At 45.4% G+C, this 24,139-nt stretch overlaps 1 protein-coding gene across 1 annotated transcript in view; it reads right to left on the bottom strand.

Moving 5' to 3' along the window:
- Window positions 1–22,687, bottom strand: part of LOC117359047 — a 226,417-nt gene extending 203,730 nt beyond the window's left edge. Inside the window, exons 1-5 of the mRNA XM_033941168.1 lie at window positions 22,343–22,687; window positions 19,038–19,138; window positions 14,480–14,549; window positions 9,809–9,939; window positions 4,500–4,588 (exon numbers count right to left, since the gene is read on the bottom strand). Of these exons, the coding sequence (XP_033797059.1) occupies window positions 4,500–4,588; window positions 9,809–9,939; window positions 14,480–14,549; window positions 19,038–19,138; window positions 22,343–22,526 (575 nt within the window). The 5' untranslated portion in view covers window positions 22,527–22,687. The remainder of the gene's footprint in view (window positions 1–4,499; window positions 4,589–9,808; window positions 9,940–14,479; window positions 14,550–19,037; window positions 19,139–22,342) is intronic.
- Window positions 22,688–24,139: the final 1,452 nt, after the last annotated feature.

Genomic DNA, 24,139 nt, shown 5'->3' with positions numbered 1-24,139 from the left:
AGGCGCAATTCCCTGTCTTCCGCACCATGCCTCAAAGATCCTCCAGACCCTCGCATAGGAGGCTGACGTTGAAATCCTCTTAGCTTTAAGCAGGGTGGAAATCACCCGTTCTGAATAGCCCTTCTTTTTCAGCCTTGACCTTTCAATAGCCAGGCCGTAAGACCAAAGCGGCCCGGATCTTCCATCAATATTGGACCCTGAGTTAGTAAGTCCGGAGTTACCTGGAACGCTACCTGCTCGCCTACCGACAGCTGCATCAGATCTGCGTACCACGGCCGCCGTGGCCAATCCGGAGCCACTAGGATTACTCTGCCCCGAAAGCGAGAGATGCGTTGCAACACCCGCCCTATCATGGGCCAAGGCGGGAACACATACAGAAGGGAATTCGGAGGCCACGGGAGAGCTAATGCGTCCACCCCCTCCGATCCCTTTTCCTTGCGTCTGCTGAAGAACCGAGGCACCTTCGCATTGCGGGAAGAGGCCATGAGATCCATCTCTGGCAACCCCCAACGACGGACTATCAGGCCGAACGCTCGAGCCGACAACTCCCATTCGCCCGGATCGAGAAGATTTCTGCTGAGGAAGTCCGCTTGCACGTTTTCGTGCCCTGCAATGTGTGCCGCCGACAGAAGCGGAACATGCCCCTCTGCCCATCGAAACAAATTTCTTGCCTCTTCGGCCAACTGCAGACTCCGGGTGCCCCCCTGACGATTGACATATGCGACCGCCGTGACACTGTCCAAAAAGATCCTGGTCGGTTTGTCTTGAACTAGGGCCTGAAAAGCCCGCAGCGCTAACCGGATCGCTCTTAATTCCAGCAAGTTTATGGGCCATTGAGCCTCCTGGGAAGACCACATTCCCTGCACCGACGTTTGCATGCACTGGGCTCCCCAGCCCCGCAGACTGGCATCCGTTGTAACTACCACCCAATCCGGTGTGGCCAACGGCATGCCCCTCCAAAGATGCAAGTCCTGGAGCCACCAGCGCATGCTGCGAGCTGCTCGAGGACTCCACTGGAGACGCACATTGTAGTTCAGAGAAGCTGGGGACCAGCGAGAGAGCAGAGACTGCTGTAAGGGCCTCATGTGGCTCCGGGCCCAGGGAACCACCTCCAGAGTCGCCACCATGGAGCCCAGCACCTGTACATAATTCCAAACTCGAGGTCTGGCCGACCCGAGAAGGAGGCGAATTTGAGCCTGCAATTTCTCCCCCCGGTCTCGGGGTAGAAACACTTTCCCCAGAGCCGTATCGAACCGCACCCCCAGATGCACCAAAGACTGCGATGGGGACAAAAAACTCTTGGGAAAGTTGACAATCCACCCTAACGACTGAAGGAGAGAGATAACTCTCTGCGTCACCGACAAACTTTCCTGTCGGGATGAGGTGCGGATCAACCAATCGTCCAAGTAAGGGTGTACCCGAATCCCTTCCTTGCGTAGAAAAGCGGCTACCACCACCATGACTTTGGAAAACGTGCGGGGAGCCGTCGCCAGGCCAAAGGGCATTGCCCGAAACTGATAATGTTGGCCCAGAATCGCAAACCGCAGATACCGCTGATGCGGAGGCCATATCGGAATATGGAGGTACGCCTCCTTGAGATCGAGAGACGTGAGGAACTCTCCCGGTCTTACCGCCGCAATAACCGAGCGTACCGTTTCCATTCGGAAATGGCGCACACTGAGGAATCTGTTGACCCCTTTGAGATCCAGCACTGGTCTGAAGGACCCCCCCTTCTTTGGTACAATGAAGTACAGGGAATATATACCGCGGCCTACCTCTTCCGGGGGCACCGGTACCACCGCCCCCAGATCGAGCAGCACCTGAAGCGTCCTGCGGACCTCGGCTCCCTTGGCCGCTCCATTGCACGGGGACACCAAGAAAGAATCTACGACGGGAGCGGCGAATTCTAATTTGTACCCTTCGTGAACAATGTCCAACACCCACTGATCGGACGTGACTGTGGCCCACTCCGCCCGGAATGCCGAAAGCCGACCCCCTAAGGGCAGGGCGGAGGGAGCCAAGCCCCCGTCATTGTGGAGTGCGACTGGCTGGGGTACGGGCTGACTGCCCCGAAGAGGGTTTCGTCGTACGAAAGGAACTTCTCTGCTGAAACCGAGGTCTCGAAGCAGAGAACGGGCCAGATGCAGACCTGGAAAAAGGTTTACCAGCCCTGGCACGCCTAACATCCCGGAAACGTGGTCTAGACGATGAGGCCCTTACCGGGGGCCTAGCCCTGTCCTCCGGTAAACGCTGCGTTTTGGTATCCCCAAAATCCTTTACCAGTTTATCTAACTCCTCTCCAAACAATAAACCCCCTTTAAAAGGGAGTCTCACCAGCCGGAGCTTGGACGCTGCATCGGCCGCCCAATGACGGAGCCACAAGGATCTGCGTGAAACCACAGACAGAGACATCTGTTTCGCAGACGCCCGAATAATATCATATAAGGAGTCTGCCAAATAAGCCAAGCCGGCCTCCAAATCAGCCAATTCCGAAGGGACAGAACCCCCAGACTCCAGCAAATTATCGGTCATCCCTTGTGACCATTGCAGACATGCCCGCGCCGCGTAAGAACTGCAGATTGCGGCCTGTAAGGTAACTGCAGCCACTTCAAAGGACATCTTTAGGGATGCTTCAATCTTTCTATCCTGCGCATCCTTTAGTGTCACGCCCCCTTCTACCGGCAAGGTAGTTCTTTTAGTCACCACCGCCACCAAAGCGTCCACCCTAGGTAACCTAAACTTTTCCAGTTCGGTCGGGTCAACCGGATACAAGAGCCGCATGGCCTTTGCCACCCGCAAACTGGCCTCCGGCGCCTCCCATTGCGCCGAGATCAGCTCCTGCATGGCCTCATGGACCGGAAAGGACTTCGGCAGCCTACGTGTACCTGCCATCAGGGGGTTACCGGACACCTTAGCATCTTCCTGAGCAATGTTCAAACTCTGCAAAGCCTTTGAAATAAAGGAAGAAAGCTCCTCTCTATGGAACAAACGGAGAGCGGAAGGGTCATCCCCCTCCCTACCCGGGCTACTCTCCGCGTCCCAATCCAATAGCTCACCTTCCTCCAACGACTCAGGAAGTGAGAAAGGCGATCTGGGCAAAATATCCACAGCCTCCGCAGACCCCAGCCTGCGCTTCTTAGCCCCCTGCGACCGCCCCGGGGACCCTGCTGCCCCCGCAGTGGGTCTGGCATCTGTCCCCTCCCCCCCCCGCAGAGGTAGAGGGTACCGCAAGGGACCGCCCGGCCCCCAGCACCGGCTGGGTAGGCTGCGAGGTCTGCAACTTAAACGCTTGATGGAGCAACATCACAAATTCGGGCGAAAATGATCCCCAGTTAAGAGGCACTCCCCCGCCCTGCTCCGAGCCGAGGGGCGGGCCCGCGCCGGCCTCCAGCGCTCTCGACTCTCCCCCCGCCGCCTCACTCCTGTCCTCCATGGCCGAGTCCTGCAGTAACCCTGCATCGACTTCGAGCGGCGGGGACATTGAGCGAGACTCCCGCACCCGGGAAATGGCCGCCTCACAAGCCACCAAAAACGGATCGTCTGCCGGTGCTTCCAAGCACCCGGCAGAGCAAAGACCCGACAGTGTTCGGCGCTTCCCACAGCGCGAACACTGCTGACCAGCCTCTGCAGCCATCCCCCCTCGGCCTAACAAAACCTCCGACGCTGTTTTTTTGTTTTTTTTTTTACACACGTGGCGAACGCCGCCGAATGCCGACTCCGCCCCCCAAGACGCCCGGCACCCGGGAAACGCGACTACAATCGAGTAAGGGAAATAACTCACCCACCTGGTCAGCCGCTTACCCCCAAAGCCAGGGAATCATTGGTAAATGTACTGAATGCCGAGTCAATCACTGCACGGCTCAGTACAAGCAGGAAGGCCCCCTTTTTTTTTTTTTTTTTTTTTTAAACTGGAATGAAGAAGCCAGCCACTCCTGCAACCTGGAAAGGAACCCCTCTATCCAACGGAGGGGAGGGTGGAGCAGGGACCTGGGAGGGCCCAGGTGTACCTCCCAAAGCCGGCACCAATCAGCCAGGCACCCCCACCTACTGAAGAGAACTAGTCTCAACAGAGGAATCCCAACGGAACACCACTCCAATCTATCCTGCAGCAGCCAGAGACCAGGAGCTAGAAAGGTAGCTCCACCCCTGCTGGGAGATAGAGCAAAACTGAATCAACAGAAGGAACACCAGGCTTTAAAGCCAACTGTTAATCAGTTCTCTATCTCCACCTGCTGGTCGATGTGAGCTATACCCCCACTAGTCTCTGGATTCATCTGCTGCTTTGCTATGGAAGCTAAATCCTAAATAATGTTACCACATTATTGCTTGCTAATTAATATTTCTGATATATCAACAGGATTATGTATGTTTTTATATAACCCACGCAGAATTGTGGGATGCTGCAGGATATAAATTTTTTAATAAATAAATGCAAGAGTTGTCTTTAATAATCTATTTGGGTTTTAATTTTTAACCTAGCCAAACATCTAAAGACTTACCCCAAGTAGACATCCATGCTGTGAATGTTATCTGGTATCTGCCTCCCGCTCTCCATATCTGTGACACCAGATTTCTTCAGAGATTCTTTCTGTCAAAATACAAAGGATTCTCATCAAGGTCAACACGTCAAGAAGATTCCAGAAAATACCCCTGTGTGAACTTTCCATGCTCACTATGGGCTCCTTTTACGAAGCTGCGGGAGCGGTTTAAAGTGCGCTAAACTTCCAGCCGTGCTAGCCGCTACCTCCTCCTCTTGAGCAGGCGGTAGTTTTTTTGGCTAGCGCATGATGGAAAGTCCCGTGCGATAAAGCCGCTAACGCAGCTTCGTAAAAGGAGCCCTATATAAAAACTGAATCTCAACAGCCTTAACTCAAGCCAGGTCTTTATATTTTTGTCTAAGGCAAATAAAGGGATATTCACAGTACCACCACTAAAATCAAAAGTGTCCAGACCGTGCCATACAATCACCAGGTAGCATCACAATTCTAACCTATCTATCTGACTTATTTGCAGGACAGAAAACTAAGTCAAGTTTCAAGTTTATTTATACTTAATGAATCGCCTATTTTAAATTACTAGGCGATGTACAATACAACTAAACATATAATTAAAACATGGGTGGTAATATATGAATTAACTTTTGTTATACTTTAAAAAAAAATTAACATACAATAATACATACATGATAAGAAAATATTAGTTTAGGACAAAAAAACATACAAGAGACGTGAGGATAGATAGGGGAGAAATTACAATGTTTGAACAGAGACGAAAGAATTACAACAATGGGAAAAACAAGAGGAAGGGAGGTAGAAGCATGCCGGAAAAATGAAAAAGAGATATAATCTTAAGAATCATAGGCATCTTTAAAAAAAAATGTTTTTAGAGTTTTTTTGAATACAGTAAGATCTTTTAAATCTCTGATATATTGAGGTAAGAGATTCCAAGATTGAGGGGTCATAATGGAGAACATGTCATTACGCCTAGTACCAATAATCTTCAGTGAGGGGACCGAAAGGAGGTTAGAAGAGGAAGAGCGAAGCGGTCGAGTCGTATTATAGGGGATCAACCATCTATTGACAAATTGTGGCTCACTAAAATTTATGGTTTTAAAAACTAAGAGTAATAATTTAAACGTCACAATGGTTTAATGTCAATGGATGTCATTCAAAGTTATCATATATATATTTATTGAATTTTCTAAAACACCCTCATTATTTGGCATGTCTATGAGAACTAAATGTCAAATATCTGCTAATAATAACAAGCTTTTGATGATATTGACAGGAGCTGCCATCCAACAAATAACATATAATTGGAAGGATTGTAAAAGACTGAATTATTGTTTCTGGTGGAATTCAGTTCGTCAGGTGTATAAAATGGAAAGAGCGTTGGCAGTTCAAAAAGGTTACTATAATAAATTTAAGGATGTGTGGAGACCATTATTAAAGTATTATAATGAATAATTTACACTTTTCCCAATTTTAATACTCATGTGGATTTGGGGTGGGGAGGGGGATTCTTGGTTTTCCACTAATAATATATTTATGAATGACATAAGATATTATTTTCATGTGGTATATTTTAGTTGTATATGAATTTGGGAGGGGGTGGGGGTTAAATCTTCTTGTTGTATGATATTGTAGATTTTCAAGTGACGTTGTACTATAATTGTTTGATATTTACTGTATACTTGATGTAAATTATAAAATGAATAAAAAATTTAAAAAAAATGAATTTTCTAAAACACAAAATACATAATATATATAATATACAGAAATAAATGACCAAAATTAATACAATAAGAAAACACCCAAATATTAGTTATGAGATACTGTAATAAATTTCCCATGGTCTTGCGAGAACTCACGGCAGCCATTTTTGTTCCTGGCTCTGCATGGGGCAAGCGCGTAGGAACATCGCACCTGCCCTGCTTCACCGCTAGACCAAGAGGCTTTAACAAGTAAGTATAGAGGACAGGTCCGGGAGGCAGTGGTGGGTCAGAGTCGGCCCTGAAGTTATTCGCGGGCTGGCTTTGCCCCTAACCTCCGCGAATATGGAGGGGGATGTGTAATGGAATCTGGGCACCTAGCTGCTGTTACAAAATAGGCACTGCATGGCATGGCATGACACTAGGGCACTTAATAGGAGGTGGCTGCTCACAGAATTGTCCTTTAATGTCTTGCACAAACAACCCCGACACAAAAACACTCTTCAACTTAGTAAAAAAACTTACAGACACAAACCCATACCTTGCCACTCAAGGCAACAAAACCCCAACAGCTACCCAACTAGCTGATCATTTCAAACTCAAGATCATCAAAATCAGAACTACATTCAACAACTCAACTACCATACTCAACGAGTTAATAACTACCCCCACAACAGATGAATCCATAACAGCAGACAGAACATGGACCACCTTCCCAACTCTACAATGGCCTGAACTGAACCGACTATATAAAAAATACAGCCACACCTCATGCGACTTGAACAACTGCCCATCGTATCTACTCACAAATGCCTCCCCTAAATTCAAAACCAGCCTCATGCAGTGGATACAAAGCACTCTCTTAGAAGGCCAATTCCCACAAGATCTAGGAGAGATCATAATCACACCCATACTGAAAGACCAAAAAGGTCCTGTAGACACACCTACCAACTACAGACCGATCGCTTCAATCCCACTCTATGTCAAGCTGATTGAAGGACTCGTGGCTCAATACCTCTCTAACTACCTAGCAGACCACAATATACTTCACACATCCCAATCAGGATTTAGATCTTACCACAGCACGGAAACTCTACTAGCAACACTACTGGACATAGCCCGACAACACCTCAGTAAAGGTCACAGGATCCTAATTATCCAACTAGATCTTTCCGCAGCCTTTGATCTAGTTGATCATACCATACTACTCCAGATACTTGATGCAATAGGGATCTCAGGGGTGGTGTACAACTGGTTCCAAGGATACCTTAAAACAAGAACTTACAGAGTTAAGATAAACGATAAGAAATCCAACACATGGTCTAATCCATGTGGAGTCCCTCAGGGCTCTCCACTTTCACCCATTCTATTCAACCTCTACATCTCTTCCCTTGGTACCACTCTAGACAACCTAAATGTAACATCCTTCAGTTACGCAGACGACATAACTATCCTCCTCCCCTTCGAAACCCGAGACAACTCCGCTACTGGACACTTGGAAACAATACTGGACGAAGTAGAAAAATGGATGACAAACCACAAATTAAAACTAAACTCGGACAAAACCAAATTCTTAATGCTTGAAACGGACAAAATCCCATCCATAACAGACCTGGAAATCAAAACTACCAAATACCCAATCCAGACCTCCCTCAAAATCCTGGGAGTGCTGATAGATAGAGGCTGCACTATGCAGACTCAAATCAACAAAACTACCCAAAAAGCATTCTTCACAATGCGCAACTTACGAAAAATAAGGAAATTCTTCGACAAAGAACACTACAGGATCATTGTTCAATCCCTGGTACTAGGACTTGTGGACTACTGCAATATCCTATATCTACCATGTCCTACAAAAATGATCAAAAAACTACAGACCATTCAGAACACGGCTCTCAGACTAATCTATTCCCTCGGAAAATATGACCACATAACTATCGCCTACCTAGACTCACATTGGCTACCGATCAGAGCCAGAATCCACTTCAAACTATACTGTCTAATCTTCAAAGTACTCAACGGTACAGCACCTGCCTATCTAATCGATCGCCTACACCGAAACCTTCCACCCAGAATAAGAAGAACACTGACACCATTCTCATACCCACCACTCAACGGCACTCATCGTAAAAAGCTTTACGATAACCTCATAGCAACGCATGCAGCAAAACTCGAACCCTCCATAACCAGATTGTTAACCTCAACATCTGACTTCAAAGCATTCCGCAAAGAACTCAAAACGCTACTTTTCAAAAAGCATGTTCAAAACACCTAATCTCCTCTTCCACATACACCGACCAGGTTACCCACTCCCTGACACCATATCCTCAACCGACCAAAAAAAAAAACCAAAAAAAAAAACAAACCTATTTCTTCCTACCGATTTATTACCTACCAACGCCTGGAAAAAGATTTGATATGTAATGTAATATAACTGCTCTCATCCAATGTTATCAAGTCTATACTCATTCTGTAACTATGTCTTACCCTAAATGTCACGTACCCTCCTGGAAATGTCCAGCTTCTTCTTATGTAATCCGCTTTGAACCGCAAGGTACAAGCGGAATAGAAATCACTAATGTAATGTAATGTAATGTAATGTAAGTAGTAGTAATTCTAATGCAATTTAGAATTTAATCTATTTCATTATTAGCAGTGTGCAATGATTGAGCACCAAACTTCTTAAAAGCCCCTTTTACTAAAGCTTAACATGCATTAATGGAATTATACCTGTAGGCGTCTCAGTATTTAGCGCTTACTAATTCCATTAGTGCATGCTAAGCTTTAGTAAACAGGCTCCTTATCAAGCCTTGACACACAAAGGCTGGGATTCACTAACCTGCCCAATCGGGCCCGATCCGGGCAGGTCCGATGAATTCAGGAACAAAAAATATGCAGATGGGGGTGATCAGAGGAACACCCCCATCTGCCTGCACAGATTGCTCTATAGCGATCCCCGCGTATGCCCGTCTGAGACACAACCTTTTTTTTTTTTTTTACTTGAAAACTTTTTTTTGTTAGTTTTTAGCCCTGCGAGCCCGTGATTTTAACCAGCTTTAAACCCGCGGGTTAAAACCACGGGCTCACTGGGCGGGGAAGGGCAGGAGAGCTTCGGGGAAGGACAGGAGAACGACGATGCAGCAAGAGAGCTTCAGGGAAGGGCAGGAGAACGGCGATGTGGCGGGAGAGCTTCAGGGAAGGGTATGAGAACGGCGATGCGGCAGGAGAGCTTCAGGGAAGGGCAGGAGAATGGCGATGCAGCAGGAGAGATTCAGGGAAGATCGAGGCAGAGCAGGGCAGCATTCGGGAGAGATTGCAGGGCAGAGAGCAGGGCTTCCAGTCGGAAAGACGTTTTCAACTGGTCCCTAGCAGTCGCTTCTTCAGGTGATCAGCCAGCCCAGTTGGATCGGAAATTTGGTGTTGTGAATCACGTCCCAGACTACTTTGCATGTGTTTCACCTCATTAGCATGCACGGATTTGAAGCGGATCGCAAGAGAGGTAAGTGAATCAGGCCGAATGAAAATTTGATAGTAAAGGGGTCGCAAACCGACTGGTTTGCTTTATGAATCTAGCCCAAAGTGCAGCAGTGCACTTACCTCTTTCATGAGCTCATCTCCAGTGATAACTGCAATTTTCAGATCAAGGTCCGCTTTCTTTAGCACCTCCTGAAGAGCAGCAGCGCAGGCCTGTGGGTTTGTTCCTCCAGCGTTGCTAATGACGCGGATACCTGACACACGAAAGAGACTTAATAACAACAAAAAAAAACTAATGCAATGCACCATGAATTTTCATTGGTTGAACATCAGTATTTGACAAATAAAATATCCACAAAAGCCCCCTTTTTTCCCCCAGGATCAAAAATGACCACCCCCAGGAAGTAGTCGTGTCAGAAGCCTCCCCCCACCCCCCAGGAGATTCCCCTCTCGGAGCCTACCTGACTGGCTGACTATACAGGCTGCACATCCACCATCTACTGGAGACTGAGAATATACAGGCCGTTCCCAAGTTACAGACACCCGACTTAAGTACGACTCGTACTTAATAACGGGGTTGCGGTTTCATTTGATTTCTCTGAGCAGTATTTCCAGTGGCATAGACACCTACACTTCTCCTGAAGCAGATGATACATGACCACATTAAGAACAGTGTGTGGTTGTGCATGGTGTACCTTAGAGGGAACACTGGTAGGGACAGTTGGCCCTTTTGTCAGCTGGGAGTAGAGGTAAGCAGCAAGAATCTTAAAATCTACAAGTTCTGAGTTACATACAAATAAGAACAGCTTTAAAAATGTAACTTGTTTTTAACCCGGGGACTGCCTGTACTGGCAGACCAGCGATTGAATAGTCAACAACTTGTGGCACAAATAAACACACAGAATCCTTTGTTATAAGGAAGCAAAGGTGAACGCATGAAGTCCACAGTTTGGCAACCAAAACAGAAAAAAGTCTGATAAAAATACACAGGAACAGCACATGAAGACCAGTTGATCCATCCAGTTGGATGACCCTTGAAGTCTTTATCAGGTACTGTGTTCTATGCTTGAGCGAATAACCCCAGTCACTTGTTTTTTTTAATTTCATTTTCTTTTTAAATTCCCCGTTTACAGAATATTTTTCTCAAGTGTAAACCAGCTGCTATCCATAAGCAATAAGTGGACAAGTTTTATTAAATTTGGAGACCTTTCATGGATTGAAACATCAAGCTAGGGACAAATAATATTTGGTGGGGGGGGAGGTCTACTTAACTGGTTGCGCTTACATGTGTGGCTATGTATAATCAGGAGGCCATACACGGATATGTTGAAATTGTGAAATTGCCACTTGCATGTGTGTACTGCCGCCATCACCTCATGGAAGCTGCTGGATCCGTGCCATTCAATTTTTCAACATATATATTTGTAAAACAGCTACTCCTGCTGCCTGTACAGAATACACGTGCAGTCCTGCAGGTACTATAGGAAACGTTTTGCGTCGGCAGATCCTTTTCTAAAACACCATCAGGAATTGAGCACATCCCAACCTGGGCTTTAAGACGATTATTCAAGATTCCACCGCACATTTTCGAGTCCCTGGTACTTATTCAATAAGGACCCCCCATCTTACATGCCAAACTGAATTCAGGTTTATCTCTCTTATTTACCCGCATCTAACGTCATTAAAAGCAGTGAAAACGGAATATACTCATCTTCCTACTTATCCCAGCCAATAATCTCATTATCCATTTCTGTTGTTGGCATATTAATTCACCCTTCCTGCACTGAGGGTTTGGCCCTATACACACTTGATATTGTGGCTTTGTGATATTGTGATATTGATATTGAGAGACAGGGCTTTCTGGCTCAGCGGAAAACTAAGAACTGAGGACCATGAGGAGGGTATGCGCCCTCTAGTGGATCAGGAAGGCACACACATGCGTGGTGCAGCACTAGCAAACTTGAAATCTCCAATCAAGTTTGCTTGAAAAGCTGTCCGCGTCGGGGCTCTGTGGATGACGTCACCCACATGTGAGAATATGCTGCCTGCTTGTCCTGGGATAATGTGGCATACAAGCAAAAGGAAGCTTAACAGGCCGAAACAGGTCTCCTAAAACTATTCTACCTGGTACCTCTTAAGCGAGCCAATCTCGTTATGCCATATCTTTACAGAGAGCAGTAAGGACTCTACCAAAATAAGTGGGATCATTAGCAAAGAGAAGACCTACAGAGAGCATTTAGATAAGTTGTGTCATTGCTGGAACAAGGTCTTTTTACTTTTTCTTCACTCTGAAGCTGAAGCAGAAAGCAACCATGGTCTTAGCTGCAGTGTTACTGGAGTTTGAACACTGGCTGTATGCACCAAAGAACACAGAGAGGTCTTGTGCAGGGGTTTTAACTCACGTGGAAGGCAGCCCTAAACCGTGTGGCTGTTCGTGAGGAACCAGATAAACTAAAAGATGGACAAAGCGATAGGGACATATGGTGTACATCCAAAGGTGCTGAAGAAACTTAGGGAAGTTCTGGCAGCTCCGCTGGCTAACCTTTTTAATGCTTCTCGAGTCAGGAGTGGTACTGGAGAAGGGCAGATGTGGTCCCTCTCCACAGAAGTGGAAGTAAGAAAGAGGACGAGAACTACAGGCCCATAAGTCTGACTTCTGTGGTAAGTAACTTAATGGAAACACTTTTAAAACAGAGAATAGTGAAGTTTCTGGAATCCAATGGATTACAGGACCCGAGGCAACATGGATTCAATAGAGGCAAATCTCGGACAAATCTGATCAATTTCTTTGACTGGGTGACTAGAGAATTGGATAGAGGGAGAGTGCTAGATATGGTAAATTTAAATTTTAGCAAAGCCTTGACAGAGTTGTACACAGGTGTCAAATAAACTGAGGGCTCCTTTCACAAAGGCGCGTTGGCGGTTTAACGCGCGTAATACCGTGCGCTAAACCGCCGGCCGCGCTAGCCACTACTGCCTCCTTTTGAGCAGGCGGCAGTTTTTAGGTCAGCGCGGGGGTTAACGCGTGATGAAAAGTCACGCGCGTTAACCCCACTAGCGCTGCTTGATAAAAGGAGCCCCGAGTGTCCTCGGTATGGGCCCCAAGGCAATAGACTGGGTCAGAAACTGGTTGGGTTGAAGCAATCAATGGAGATTGCTCTGAGGAAAGTGATGTTACCAGTGGTGTATCCAAACCACAAAAAGGAAAATTAGATTAGAAAACATAGAAACAATAGACGGCAGATAAGGGCCCACGGCCCATCTAGTCTGCCCACCTTAATGTCTCTCCCCTACTTTGCCCTGTGAATAGATCCCATGTGCCGATCCCATTTGGCCTTAAAATCAGGCACGCTGCTGGCCTCAATCACCTGTAGTGGAAGACTATTCCAGCGATCAACCACTCTTTCAGTGAAAAAGAATTTCCTGGTATCACCTCGTAGTTTCCCGCCCCTGATTTTCAACGGATGCCCTCTTGTTGTCGTGGGACCCTTGAAAAAGAAGATATCTTCCTCCGCCTCGATGCGGCCCGTAAGATACTTGAACGTCTCGATCATGTCCCCCCTCTCTCTGCGCTCCTCGAGCGAGTATAGCTGTAATTTGTCAAGCCGTTTTTCGTATGGTAGATCCTTGAGTCCCGAGACCATCCGGGTGGCCATTCTTTGCACCGACTCCAGTCTCAGCACATCCTTGCGATAATGCGGCCTCCAGAATTGCACACAGTATTCCAGGTGGGGCCTCACCATGGATCTATACAATGGCATAATGACTTCCGCCTTACGACTGACGAAACCCCTTCGTATGCAGCCCATGATTTGTCTTGCCTTGGACGAAGCCTGCTCCACTTGATTGGCAGCCTTCATGTCCTCACTGACGATTACCCCCAAGTCTCGTTCTGCTACCGTTTTTGCTATGATCTCGCCATTAAGGGTATAAGACTTGCATGGATTCTGGCTGCCCAGGTGCATAACTTTGCATTTTTTGGCATTGAAGATTGTTCAACTAATATAACTCGTAGTCGCTGTGAACAGCCTGTATATACAATTCTGATTGTCACACGACCTCAAACACCCAAGGCACTACTCGTATAATTTTTTTTGTGAAAGTTTAGGGAGTCAGATGACGGTGGTATTTCTGGGGCGATCCTCGATAAAGCTACGGCGAAACATGTCGTATCCAACCCTCCCCAGTTACATCTAAAATAAGTTAGCTTAAAGCTTCAAACTTAACTATAAAACCATAAAAAAAGGTTTGAAAAACTGATGAAATAAGATTGAAGAAAAGATGATATAAAATATAATAACAATAATTAATAACAGACGGGCCGGTGAGGACACCAAGCACATAAAGCTTCCCGCAAGAAAAAGCTTTTATTCTGGGCGGTGGAGTGGTGTTTCTGAGGCTATTTAAAGTTTGTTGAATAATAACAAGAAATGCTTTAGCCTTTAAGATTTGAAGAATCCACAGATTATGTGGGAATAGTTGTTTACTTGGAGACACTATTGAGTTGTGCAATTTGCTTTCTACACACTGCGGTATTGGCCAGTAGATGATCCTAAATTCATCAATTCTGCTTTATTTGATTGTATGCAAGACAAGGAAGTGTGCTCTAGAAGAATCCACTACATCCACCAAATAACGTTACAAGCATGAGAGGGCCGGAAACACAGAAAGATAGCAATTTCTCTTGGTACTTTTACTGTGGAGAGTAATAAACATCTGTGCAATTCCAATGATTTCTGTCGTTAATTGGGACTAGGAAAAACAAAAGACAAGTTATTGGACGAAGTATCATACCTTTTTTGTGAATGTCTTTAATAAAAGGAGCCATTGCAACTTGCACAAAATCAGGAGTGTAACCCAAATTCTGAAACAAACAAAAGCATCCATTAGGTACAGTCTCCGTTCCTTAGAAAAATCAGAGTGAATGTACAGTGCTCTATAAAACAAACTGTTTTCTTACAAAAGGTTTACAATCTTTGGGTCTGGTCCTCTAAGACTTTGCTCTCATTCTGTGCAGAATATCATTAGAATTTGTCTAAAGCAGGGGTGTCCAACCTGCGGCCCCGTGAAGTATTTTGTGCGGCCCCGGTCGAGGGCGATGCAGTATTTTCTTCTGCAACCCCCGGGTGTTTACCATCTTGCTGGCTCCCTCCTCTGTCTTGCTGCAGCGTTTGTGCGGCCCAAGAAAAAAATTTTGCGGCCAATGCGGCCCAGAGAAGCCAAAAGGTTGGATACCCCTGGTCTAAAGCTTTCCAAATGCATGGTTCTCTGTGTACCCCACAGCAAGAGAGCAATTCTTTAACGTGGAACCACATGAAAAAAATAAAAGTCGCCTAGATAGGAGGGCGAGGGGCCTATTTTATCTATTTAACACAAGGCTAGTATCAGTTTCCATCATATCTGAGAGATAATATTCCAGTTGGACAATCCCTCAGACTTTGGAGGTTATAGCACAGATACCGAATTTAGGAAATAGTAAGGCCTACCAAATGCAACATGAAAAGAAGAAAAGAAACAGACCATATGAAGAACAATATCTTTATTTCAGTATACTCCCAGGATTAAATAGCCAACGTAGCCACTTTTCGCCAGAGATGGCTTTGGCAGAGAAAGCAACCAGCTAGTAACAACTTCCACCAGTGCTGAAAGGAATGAAACAGGGGGGAGGGGGGAACATTCTTTTCAGCACTGGTGGAAGTTGTGTGTTACTCACCAGCTGGTTGCTTTGCCCTTGACAGAGCCATCTCTGGCAAAAACATGGTTACGTCGGGCACGTCTGCCTGGGAATATACTGAATAAAGATATTGTTCTTCATATGGTCTGTTTCTTTTCTTCTTTCTACGCTGGATTTGATAAAAGACAGATTCCTTTCCAGGGGAGATCTAAAGTAGCTCAGTAAACATATATAAGAACTTTGTTAATATCAAGACCCCAGTGGAGGATATTGGTATGGTTTTTTGTGGGGGGGGGGTTATTTTATTTATAACCCGCCTTTCCCAAGGCGGCTCACAATTTAAACATGCACAATAAAAAGTACATAAAAATATATATAAAAAACACACACAAATAAGTGACCAGCGCTTACACAATTACAAATGCTGTAATGCCCATATTTCATGTTACAGAATAGATGTCTCTTCAGTAACTTCTTAAAACCATCAAAATTACCTTGTTTTCCAATGTACAAAGGTAGCCGAAACCATCCTGGGGGCCCCCTGCAGGAAATCATGCTTACACGCGAGGTATTCAGTCTCAATTCCCTTACAGGTGGCACAAACAAATATGTGTTTTATCATACACCAGTAAGGTATTTGCCATTAAAAAAATCTAATTTTCCAACAGTGGCGCATTCTTCATATACATAATGTGGGGTTGATCAAGTTCCCAGAGGGAAGAATTTGAAACATTTGATCTCATCGTGAGTTCGTAATATTCACGCAAAGGATGCAGATAATCATAAGAGAATATTGATGTAACCACTGTTCAATATGTCAACGTGCAAATGAAAAACATATGGCTAAATATCCCTCATTAAGTCAATGCTTTAAAATGAAGCATGGGTGATCTTTTTGATTCCATAATCCCTGTGAGCATTTATATATTTGCCACGTGACATGCTCTTTCAGAACAAGGATACTGTCTGGAACATCTTATGGTGCAATGTGAAGGAGGTTCCTTTGCTGGAAGACCGGGACATTAAACAACACTGCAGGATTTCACATTTTTGGTGTTTTGAGATACGATAACTTTAAAATCTTATACCATAAGGAGCGGAGGTAGATTTATAAATGGCTTCCAGTGGTTCCTACAAGGCTTAATCAAGACGTAAATTGGCAGAGTTTTACAGCCTTTCATCCTAAAGAAACATCCACTCTTTTATTTTATCAATCATAAGAACATAAGAATAGCCTTACTGGGTCAGACCAATGGTCCATCAAGCCCATTCTCACAGTGGCCAATCCAGGTCACTAATGCCTGGCTAAAACCCAAAGAGTAGCAACATTCCATGCTATCAATCCAGGGCAAGCAGTGGCTTCCCCCATGTCTTTCTGAAAACAAACTATGGACTTTTCCTCCAGGAACTTGTCCAAACCTTTCTTAAAACCAGCTATGCTATCCGCTCTTACCACATTTCCTCCTATTGGTTTTAAAAGTATTTCCCTGTAACTTCATCAAGTGTCCCCTAGTCTTTGTAATTTTTGACGGAGCGAAAAATCGATCCACTTGAGATAAGGAGACCAGAATTGAACGCAATACTCCAAATGAGATCGCACCACGGAGCGATACAGGGGCATTATAACATTTTTAGTCTTGTTAACCATCCCTTTATAAAATAATTCCCAGCATCCTGTTTGCTTTTTTGGCCACCGCCACACATTGGGTGGAAGGTTTCATCTTATTACCCACCCTCTTGGTTTGTTCCTTTCCCCTTTCCTTTTATTTTATGCTGTATCCTCTAATCGTTTATCCCCTTTGTGTCAAGTATGTCCGTCTATTACTACTACTACTTATCACTTTTGTGTTGAAAGTCGTACGCAGCGCTGTACATTTTGACATTTATAGACAGTCTCTGCTAAGAAGAACTTACAATCTAATTTAGACAGACAAACAACATATAGGGTTGGGGATGCAGAACCCAAGGTGAAAGGAGTTAGGAGTTGAAAGCACTCTCAAAGAGGTGGGCTTTTAACTGGGCCTTGAACACTATTGTTTTGTTTTGTTTTGTTTTTTAAACCTTGTGCGTCTCTCCTACTTTATATTTTTGTAAAATTTGTATGGAAACTGCTTAGGCTTCAATAAGCGGTATTTCAAATATAGTAAAACTTGAAACTTATCGTATATCTATTTCTATAAGATTCCTATCATTCTTTTTTTTAATTATGTTCTTATTAAAAAATAAAAGTGGGCTTAGGAAAAAGCCTCAGAACAAACCCCCCTCTTTTACAAAGGTGCGCTATGACTTTTAGCATGTGATAAATATTATTACGCACTAAACATGCGCTAAACCCTAACGTGTGCATGTTATCCTATGGACGCGTTAGCGGTTAGCGCACGCGTTGATTCAGTGCTTGCTAAACACGCGATAAAACGCATAGAGCGGCATAATCAAAAAAAGCGTCTAAGTCCCCTTTTGGCCTAAGTCCCTAAATGTTCAACCCAGAAGCAGGGAAAGTGTCCATAACCAAAACAAACGTCCATGTTTTGATTATGGCCTTGCTCTGCCTAAACGCCCAATCTCCACTAAGTCTAAAAGTACCCCCACAGCACGTCTGCACTTTTTAGCCATAATGAAAGAAAAAAACGCCTAAGCCCCAAACGTCCAACAGAAGAGCTTTTAGGCGAAGGAGGAGCCGGTCCTTCGCCTAAAAGCTGGATTCTGTAACCAGTGTCTGTCAAAAACAACACTGGTTACAGAATCCGCCTCCCCCCCCAACCATCCAGGCAGGAGGGTGCCCAAGCCTTCCTGCCATTTCAAACCACCAAACCTCCCCCACCCCCGACAACATCGGGGCAAGAAGGAGCCCAAGCCCTCTTGCACTGCTGAAGCCGCGACCCCCCGATTCGATCGGGCCAGGAGGGAGCCCAAGCCCTCCTGGCCCAGGCGACTCTCTACCCCCACCCCCCACTAAATTACGGGCAGGAGGGATCCTAGGCCCTCCTGCCCTCGACGAACCCTCCTCCCCCCAATGTCCGCCCCCCCAGAACCCCCGACCGCCCCCCCAGCCGACCCGCAACCCCCCGGCCGACCCCCCACCCCCCTTCCCTGTACCTTTTTTTCGTTGGCCGGATAGACGGGTGCCAAACCCGTCCGTCCGGCAGGCAGCCTACAGAAGAATGAGGCCGGATTGGCCCAGCTGTACCAAAGCCCTACTGGTGGGGCCTAAGGCGCCTGGGCCAATCAGAATAGGCCCAGGAGCCTTAGGCACATGGCCCGGGTAGGCCAGTGGCCATCAGCTCAGCGGCCCCTTTTTTCGGCACTTAGACCTGGTTTTCTTTCGTCTAAGTCAAACAGGTCTAAGTGCCGACTAAACTGTTTTGGTTATAGGTGTTGTACGCCTAGGTGTAGGTGGGCCCACCTCCCGCCCACTGCCTGCCCTTTCCCCTCCTCTAAACACACCTCTTTTCTCTCTGTGCGTTTAGAGGCAGGGGAAAGGCCTAAGCTGTTTTTAGATACGTCTAAAAACCAGCTTTGGTTATGGGTACTTGGACGATCAGGATTTTTGATCGTCCAAGTAGCCATTTAGGACACTTTTTAGACTTTTTTTTTTTTTTTGATTATTACCCCCATAGCGTTTTGTAAAAGGAGCCCAAAGATTTTCACAAGCCGAACTGCGACCGTGTTTTTACTTACTGGAGATTTGGTTTTTGCAGCAGTTAATAGAGACATCGTGATTTCAGAGAGATAATCAAAAACCAGAAAATCCAACTTTCCGCCATGCAGCAGCTGAGGAACTGGAAGAAATAAAAAGTCATCTGAAGCAAATACTGTATGTATAACAATTGTTTCACATGTTCCCTACATTACAAAGACAGCAGTCATGATGCCAGATGTCCAACAGCATAGCTAAGTCGTATTGTAAAAGAAGCCATTAAAATCAATGAGGTAATTTATAAAATACAATACAATACAAGCACGAATTCAATTCAAATTATACTGTCTATTATTCAAAGCAATAAATGGCACAGCCCCCATTTACCTAAACAACTGCCTGAACCAAAACCTCACTACTAGACAAAGAAGAACCCAGACCCCATTTACCTACCCCCCACTCAAAGGCACTCAGCGCAAGAAGATGTTTGACAGCCTACTAGCGACGCAAGCAACGAAACTTGACCATACCATCTCTAACTTGCTGATATCAACGAGCGACCTCAAATCTTTTCGAAAAGAAATCAAAACCTTGCTATTCAAAAAATTTATCCAGATGTCTTAACTCTAACCCTGGTTTTACCCTCCGTGTACTTCCCCCCCCCTAACCTCTCCTCATCTCCAGTTATTCTTTCTCTTCAAAGCCTCAAGCATGTCAACTGCTTCCCAAATTGTATATTTACTGGAATTGCACTATCTCCTATTTGTACAGCTCCCCATATTGTAAATCTACTGGAACAGCCCAGTCGCCTTTTCTGTATCCTAATCCCTAAATTGTAATTCTCCAATCTTCTTGTAATTCTCCTGGAAATGTCCAGCTGTTTCTTTTGTAATCTGCCCAGAACTGGAAGGTACGGGCAGAATAGAAGACATTAATGTAATGTAATGTAAAATAAATATTTATATATTCTTTCTCCATTGTAGGTCTTTTTTTTTTTTTCCAAATAATGTTAATAGGGGGTCTTTTACTATCGCGTACTAGTCGATTTAGCACATGTTAAATCCTAAGGCGCCCATTATATTCTATGGGCACGTTAGCACTTAGCGTGCGCTAATCTAATCTCCTCCTCCTTTCTCCATCTCAGTAAATAATACTGTCATTGTTCCAGTCTCCTCTGCTCGCTATCCCTTGCCCTCCTAAACTAAACTAAACCTTGGGCTTATATACCGCACCATCTCCACGAATGCGGAGCTCGGCACGGTTTACAGGAAGAAAGATGAGAGAGGAACTACAGTGGAGAGATTAAAGAGTTAGGTGTAAAGGGGGAAGGTGAGAGGCCTAAGAGGGGGGAAGTGTTACAGTTTTGAGAATAGCCAGGTTTTTAGGTGTTTGCGGAAGAGTTGGAGGGAGCTTGAGGTTCGGAGAGGGGAGGTGAGGTTATTCCAGATCTCAGTGATTCTAAAGGGGAGGGATGACCCAAGTTTGCCTACATGGGAAATACCTTTTATGGAAGGGAAGGATAGTTTAAAAATTTGGGAGGATCTGGAGGAAGTAGGGGTTGGGGAGTTCTAGGATAGAGGGATAATCATGGTGCATTTTTTAAAGGATTTGAGCATCTTTCTAGTGAGAATTGAACTGTACTGACAAACACATTTTATGTAAGCCATCACGCAGTGTCTTCGGGTCACGTACCAACTTGATCTTTTTACCTAAAAACTAAAAGCATGTTTAATTCTTATAGGTGCCAGTTTTGCAGGTGCTGAAGCACCCCAAATATTGAGCAAATCCCTTGACTGTGTCCAGAGAAGTGTAATTTCTATTCAGTTTAGCACACCCAATCAGGGCTGACCCAACCAATAGGTAAAACTAGACAACTGCCTTGGGCAACACCACCTGGGAGACAGCAGAGACCAAAACAATAGACCCTTATGTTCACACAAAGTCAAATCATGAAGGCATATGTAGTTTTAGGTGCTGGATGGGTGGGCGGTTTTCAAATAGCTCATTTAACTAAACAAATGACGTTTGGAAATTACCTTCATTATTTGTGTGCGATACACCCCCCTCCACCCCAAAGTTTGATATTTAAAAGCGGATAGCGTAGCTGGTTTTAAGAAAGGTTTGGACAAATTCCTGGAGGAAAAGTCCATAGTCTTTTATTGAGAAAGACATGGGGGAAGCCACTGCTTGCCCTGGATCGGTAGCATGGACTGTTGCTACTCTTTGGGTTTTGGCCACCGTGAGAATGGTCTACTGGGCTTGATGGACCATTGGTCTGACCCAGTAAGGCTATTCTTATATTCTGTTGGGGGGGGGGGGCAGATTAGGGTTCTGAAAATTAATTGGAGGGGGGGAATGGCTGAAGTTTCACTAGTATCCTAGCACCAGCCTTGCACCCATTCATTTTGGAAAAACTGTCTCCAGTCGTGCCAGCTAATGATTCATTCATTCAGTCCTAAGTTGTTAAGGGTCACGATTTTAATTTAGAATGTATTATTTTAAGTGTTACTTTTAAATGCTTTAATCCAAAAGTTACACGTGCAACTAATTGCTAAGAAGGGAACTTTGGGGATTTAACTCAGGTACAGTAGATAACTGTTGTCCCCACAAAGCTTACCGGCTTGGGCAATAAAGTTAAGAAAACTGCTCCAGATCACCCAGGAACCGCTGCTCTGCCCATTAGGCAACTCCTTAAAAAAAAAAAAAAAAAAATCTCCCGACTCTGCAACGCAAATTATGTTTAACCCTTTCAGGACCATAAGGATCATAGGCCAATTTTTGTGGTTTTGACGATATTTTTATGGTAAAAAGGGCTTGCAGATGCCAAAAAATTGATTTTTTGTGTGAAATATCATTATTTTTATTTAAAAAATCACACTTCTGGCTTATGGACAGTGTGGCAAGTGAATCTTCTCGTCAATCTGGCAACGACGCTAATGAATGAATGTCAGTTTGTTTACATAAAGGCAGTATCATATGGAATCCGTACATATCAAATTTAGAACTGTAGACTATCCCAATCAAAATTTAAAGGATTTTAAAGTTATGGGACAAATATGTTCCTTGGTCCTGAGAGGGTTAAGGTTTAGCTACCAGTGGGGAAAAACGTCCAAACCGCAGACGCTCGTCCCTTGTTGCAATCGCAAGAGGCAGGTCCCAGTGGGACTTTGTTCAGAGCCAAGAAAGTTTCCCACTGTCACCAGCACGACTTCCTGTAGTAAAGCAGCCGACTTTGCAGCAGTGGGAAATGATCAACCGCGCCGCTGCAGAAGCCCGACAGCTCCCGCCGCATTAAAAACCCGGAGAGAAATCCACCCCCCCCCCCCCCGTCCAAAGTGGTGTCTACCTGCGGCCGCCGTGTCTCCCCAGAAGCCGGAGGCGCAGCCGATCCTCACCGCGGGCGGGGCATCGCACGCCGCTCTCTGCTGGGGGGCTCCGGAAGACACCGAGCGGGAGCAACGACCGGGCCGACGCCAGAGCCTCGCGGCTCGTCCCCGAAGCAGCAGCAGCCGCAGCACCGCGGCGCCCATGTCCGTCGGTCGCCGAGCCCCGTGCGCAGGCAGCGGGGATATGGGAAACCCCGCCCACCGGTGTTGCTCCGCCTCTCACGGGGCGGGGACAAGGCCCGTTACAGCGTCCCGACGCCGATTCTAGCTCTTCAGCTTGGGAAAGAGACGGCTGAGGGGAGACATGATTGAAGTCTACAAAATCCTGAGTGGGGCAGACATGGGGACACTGGATGAAGTTTCAGGGAAATATTTTTTCATTCAGGGAATAGTTAAGCTCTGGAACACGTTGCCAGAGGTTGTGGTAAGAGCAGTTAGAGTAGCTGGTTTTAAGAAAGGTTTGGACAAGTTCCTGGAGGAAAAGTCCATAGTCTGTTATTAAGACATGGGGGAGCCTCTGTTTGCCCTGAATCGGTAGCATGAAATGTTGCTCCACTTTAGGTTTTGGCCAGGTACTAGTGACCTGGATTGGCTACCGTGAGAACGGGCTACTGGGCTTGATGGAAAAAACTCTGTGCTATATTTGTTGAGGGCATAAAAGATAGAAGAAAAAATATCAACTTATCCTTCTGCTGATCGGTACACTGACGGTGGCCATCGTTTCACAAATCTGCTGCCTCAGGGAGTGACACGACCGATCAGACTTCAGCGTCCCTCTCTTGAAGTCTGATCGGTCGTGTCACACCCTGAGGCAGCAGATTTGTGAAACGATGGCCACTGTCAGTGTACCGATCAGCAGAAGGATAAGTTGATATTTTTTCTTCTATCTTTTATGACCTCAACAAATACAGCACAAAGTTTTTTTCAATTGAAATTCTAATGAAGGTGTTTTTGCCAATGAGGTGACTGCTCAACCACTTGAATCTATACCACTTTTTAGTGGAGGTGGGAGGGCCCTTTGTCTGAGGCTTTTTCCTTCAGTTTGGATGAATTGCAGAGCTTGTGCTGTTTTGTTATTACCCAGCTTGACATTCAGGCATCAGAGTCAAACATATACTCATGCCCAGCAGGAGATCAGATAAATGGTTCGACTCCGAACTGCTACAACTCAAAAGACAAATGAGAAAATCGAACTCGGATCATACAAAATCTGCCTGGAAAAAAATCAACAAACAATACAAATCACAATTAAAGGACAAGAGAAAAGCACACTACACTAACCTAATAGGCACTGAAACCCAAGACACCAAAAAATATTCCAAATTCTAAAAACCCTAACCGACACCAAACCCTACCTGACCACTAACAATACTACCCCCCCCCTCAGCCACTCTATTAGCAGAACACTTCCAAAATAAAATTACCAATGCAAGAGCTACCCTCAATGACACCTCTACCCATCCTAACGAATTCACAATTCTCCCCATAGATAGAGATTCTATTGCAGCAGATAGAATATGGTCTCAATTCCCCAACATACAATGGCCCAAATTCAACAAATACTACAAAAAATACAGCCATGTATCCTGTGACCTCAACAACTGTCCACCATATCTCCTAAAAACATCTAGCACAAAATTCCGCGCTCTTCTAAACTGGATACAAATCTCGCTAATAAACGGCCACTACCCTACCAACCTCAGCGAAATCATCATCACCCCGATCCTCAAAGGACCGATAGACCAAACAGCCAACTA

This window comes from Geotrypetes seraphini, chromosome 1, assembly GCF_902459505.1.
Source record: "Geotrypetes seraphini chromosome 1, aGeoSer1.1, whole genome shotgun sequence".
In the NCBI taxonomy this organism is placed as follows: Eukaryota; Metazoa; Chordata; class Amphibia; order Gymnophiona; family Dermophiidae; genus Geotrypetes; species Geotrypetes seraphini.
This window is presented reverse-complemented; position numbering and strand designations above follow the sequence as displayed.